The sequence below is a fragment of the Henckelia pumila genome, chromosome 2 (assembly GCF_033568475.1).
Source record: "Henckelia pumila isolate YLH828 chromosome 2, ASM3356847v2, whole genome shotgun sequence".
Taxonomy (NCBI): Eukaryota; Viridiplantae; Streptophyta; class Magnoliopsida; order Lamiales; family Gesneriaceae; genus Henckelia; species Henckelia pumila.
In genome coordinates, this window is record NC_133121.1 from 97884135 (window position 1) to 97888688 (window position 4554).

Here is a 4554-nt window from a genome sequence, read left to right on the forward strand (position 1 = left end):
GAAAAAAAGACAGTGGACTAAAACTGAAATATGAGAATATAGAGGACTGAAATCGCAAATCGACAAATATACAGGACAAAAAAAAATTTCTCGATAAGAAATGACACAAAATTTGTGCTCACGTATGTAAGATGTCACATTAGCGGTTAGTTCGATGCTACCTCCAGGGTAGTGTCCTGGGGGTAGCGTGGCGGATCATGATTGGTCAAAATCAACGGGCCCCACATGAGATCCACTGATTTTGACCAATCATGGGGTTACACGTCGCCCGCAGGGTAGTACCCTGCGGGTGGCATGAACAAAACCCACATTAGCACGTCCAGGGACAGAAGATTAAAATTATAAAAAAAAAATATAAGAGCATTTTTTAATTTTAAAGTTTTAAGATAATAAAGAACTTCAAAAAAAAAAATGCAATCGATGGTACAGAGGTAAGACTACATCAACTTCCCGTAATTAATAGCAAATGGAAAATGAAAATGATTGTAGAAAGACGACACAATTTGTGGAATCTTTTCACTTTCAATTTAAAATATTTTATACGGTACGGTTCTGAAGGTAAGAACGACTTATATATAAAAAGATAAAACCCAATTGGTGGAATATCTTTCTTTCGATTAAAAAATCCAAAAATTTTCATTATATTTTTTGTGCTTCTGTCCCGAAGAATCCAAATCCATTCTTGTATTATATGTTCATTGTTGTTAACGTTATTCTCAAACATCATGAAATGCAGATTTTAAACGTGACACAAAAGAAACCCAAGTTTATATCCATATGATCTGATAACTTGAAATACAATGTCCAAGTTTTTTTTTTTTAATTAAATTGGCAGCCTCGTAAAATATTGGATATTGTAATATAAATTCCCATGTTGCTGTATGCAATGTGTAACAACATTTTCTCACCACTGGCAATGGCTGCTCTTGCATTGAACGTGATTATTGTGATCTTTTTGAGCAGCATAGTTCAAGGAAGAATCATAAAACTCAATTCCTCGAATGATTTGGTCTCAGATGGAGTTAATGATCATGTTGCCAATAATGGATCCTCGTATATTGTCTTGAGTGCCGATTCGTCGCCTGCGAATGGCGGGTGCAGCCATACGTATGGTTTCCTTCCATGTGCAGAAAATGCTGGAGGATACATCTTCGAGATAATAGTATACCAAGGCCTGCTTATATATGGAGAAAGGCAGCTGGGGAAAGGGAGCAAGGTGCTTTTCCATATTCTTGGAACTGGGAAATTCGGCGGCATTATTTTTCGAATTCTCATGGCCTTACCTTCGATGATGCTGATGATTGGTAAGTGATGGTTCTTGGATTTTACTTGTTCTGTATGCTAGAAAAACATGCATTTTAGTGCACGGCTATCTGTCTCTGTTACAAAAAGTTTTGTACTTTATGTATGGTTTTCTTTGAAAAGATAGTATATGAATTGCACCAAGAAGATTGAGATGAAATCTTTATCTTTCAGTGACTGGAGTTTTCCTGAGCAAGGAGAGTGCTGAATCTCAAGTCTCGGTGGGAGTCGGTATCTATGCAGGAATGACCGTCTTTAGTCTTACTTTGCATTGGGGTATATGTGTGATAGTTGGCAGAAGAAACTTACCTCAAAAATCAACTATCGAAACATCGTGTTCGAATTGTTTGCCAGCCAATGAAAAACTACTCCGCCTGAGAGGTAGTTAGGCCTATATATTAGCTTGAAAGTTGCCAAGAAAATTGTTATATTTTATCTACCAGGCTGAGTATTCTGTCATTACTGCAGATACCGGTGTTACAATTGATCCGGAGACTCGAACCACTGCGGGGATTATGCTCCTTTCTTTGATTCCTTACATCACTGTGCAGCTGGTTAATGTTTTCAGGAATGTGATAGCAAACCGTTGGCTGTCCTTGATAGCGCTCTTAGTCGCAGTCTTTTCACTGCTTTCGTATTTTCTCTATCAGGTATTCTGAGTTTTTGGCTTTATATTTTCGGTCATGCGATGATTTTGCTTCCGACATGATTAAATTTTGTGTTCTTGTTTAGATTTTGAACCCCTGGATTCAAGAAAGAAGTTTAGACTACTCCAAGTATGAGATTCTGCGGGCTGGATTTCTAAAACACGTGAAACGGCTAGGGAACATCGTGAATGAAGAGGGGAAACTCAACACTCCTGTCATACAGAAGTAACATAAATGAAGCTGAAACATTGTTCATGAAATAGTTTTACTGTTATACATGAATTTGCCATTTATGTGCTTTCTTTTTTTTCTTGGGCAGATTGTTCGCGGAAACGGATAAAGATCAGAATAAATGCCTAACAAAAACTGAGATAGAGAAGCTGGTTCTTGACATCATGCATAGTGGGAAAATGAAAGTGGATAACAAATATGCAGTTTCTGAGATTATGAAAACATTTGATTTCGATAGCGACATGAGAATTAATGAGCAAGAATTCATCAATGGATGCAAGAAATGGATTGATGAAACCAGTTCATCATCAGAACATGGTGATCATTCTGGTTCAGGGCACATTTTTCATGAGGCAAGAAAGCTACTCAATCAATGTATTACTGGCATTTTGGTACTAATGTAACAGTGTTTATAAATGATCTGTTCTTTGTGTTTTTTTTCCATCTTTCTGCAGCTTTTTCAAGTATTTAAAGAGAAGAAAGAAGACGATCCTAAAGAGATAGATCGGATAATGTCCAAGATTTTGAAACATGCTCAAACACAACTACTTAGATCTGAATCTTTGATTGCAGAGGATGGAAGGCCAAACGTTGATCGTATTCAAACGTAAACAGTTCAACATCTTGTTCTTTATCCATTATTTTGGTCTATAGCTCTTTTAACTTGCTAGAGACATTTTTGTTGTTGCAGGCTTTTCAGGAAATTTGACACTGACAAAAGCCAGTCGATATCGAAATCTGAACTAGAGCAACTAATAAGTACGGTCAAATTTGGGGAGATTCAGCAAAACCACGACATAGTAAAGGAACTTTTCAAAGATTTTGATCAAGACAACAATGATATGATTGATGAACCTGAATTTGTGGCCGGAGTAACAAAATGGCTTAATAAGGCCATTCGTGTCGCAAATACCTCAGACAAGACAAAAAGTATAGATGAATTCGACAAGGTGAGGACCGCATAGCATCAACTGTTTTCATTGTGTTGAGGGTTGTCAATGAGGCACGATGATAGAAATGCAGTTTAAAATATTCGAGTTGTACCATTAGTACTCTATCTTATTTTTCTTTTCGTCAAAAGCTCACTCCACCAAACCGATAACCCAAAATTCTTGTGCCCACCTCTCAAATTTGCAGATTGTGTGGAAAGAAGAAGTGCAGGACAAATGGGCTTTTATCATGGCAGTATTCCAAGTCCTGTTTGGCATTGTGACATTGACCTTTCTTGGAGGACCTCTAACGAATGGTATTCTAGAGCTATCGTCGTCCATGAGTTTACCATCTTTCTGCATATCATTCGTGATTGTTCCATTCGCCATGAATGCAAGAGCACTACTAGCAGCAATCTTGCCCGCCAGCCATAAGAGCGAAAGATCTGCTTCTTTAACATTTTCGGAGGTACTTGTGAAACCAAAATGTTTCTCGTCTAAGTTCGAGTTTTAGAATTAAATTTAATTAGCATCATTAACTCGTTCTACGAATTGGGATGATGCAGATTTATGGAGGAGTTATAATGAACAACATTTCAGGATTGACAACTTTGTTGGCTCTTGTGTTTGCAAAAGATTTGACATGGGATTATTCAGCAGAAGTGCTAACTATTATTGTGGTGTGTGCTATTATAGGCATAATGGCTTACTCATGCACCACTTATCCTCTATGGACTTGCTTATTAGCATTTTTGCTCTATCCTTTCTCCCTTGGATTGTACTGTTTTGCCCAGTTTGTCTGGAACTACAAGTGACCTTCTATGTTTTGTATTGTATGTTTTTTTTTCATGCAAGTTATGTTGTTTCTTTCTTAATGAAATAAGTTCCAGTTCAAAGTTCAAATTATTAGTGATAAAATTGTATTTTAATTTGAGTATATTTGGGAGAATGTTGATACTTTTTTTACTTACAGGACAAACAAAAGTACTATCTAAATACAAAGTTTTATTTTTTGTGAAATATTTTAAAGAGCAGTACTCCGTTTTTATGAATAAAATGTACTATTCTGGCACTCTTCACACAATATAATGAGTGCATGTATATTCAATTGTGTATTGAGTAAGTATTTAAAAAAATTTTAAAATTATAAATGGAGACTTATATTGTATAAGAAATCATAGTTTTATAAATACACACTATTTTACGCATATTATAAATATCATTAGAAAAACAAATTTTACAGTCATTTAAGAAATAGTTATACTAATTATAAGAACTAGTTAATACAGTTATATTAGTAAAAAAAAATACTATTAAATATAGTACGTAAATGAACTATGTATTTAGTGATAGACGACTGATAGTGTGTATTTTTTGTCAAAGATTTTCTAGAAAAAAAAATTTGTCACATATTCCTCCAACTCCGTATGAAAGATATCCATTCC

At 35.5% G+C, this 4554-nt stretch overlaps 1 protein-coding gene across 1 annotated transcript; it reads left to right on the forward strand.

The window, feature by feature from the left end:
• The first annotated feature begins 851 nt into the window (after nucleotides 1–851).
• On the forward strand, nucleotides 852–4035 carry LOC140883751 (sodium/calcium exchanger NCL-like). Its single transcript, XM_073290336.1, has 9 exons — nucleotides 852–1304; nucleotides 1477–1683; nucleotides 1771–1952; nucleotides 2035–2174; nucleotides 2269–2533; nucleotides 2636–2787; nucleotides 2872–3130; nucleotides 3318–3578; nucleotides 3676–4035. The coding sequence occupies exons 1-9, from the start codon at nucleotides 872–874 to the stop codon at nucleotides 3922–3924; spliced, it is 2148 nt and encodes a 715-aa protein (XP_073146437.1). The 5' UTR covers nucleotides 852–871; the 3' UTR covers nucleotides 3925–4035.
• The last annotated feature ends 519 nt before the right edge of the window (nucleotides 4036–4554 follow it).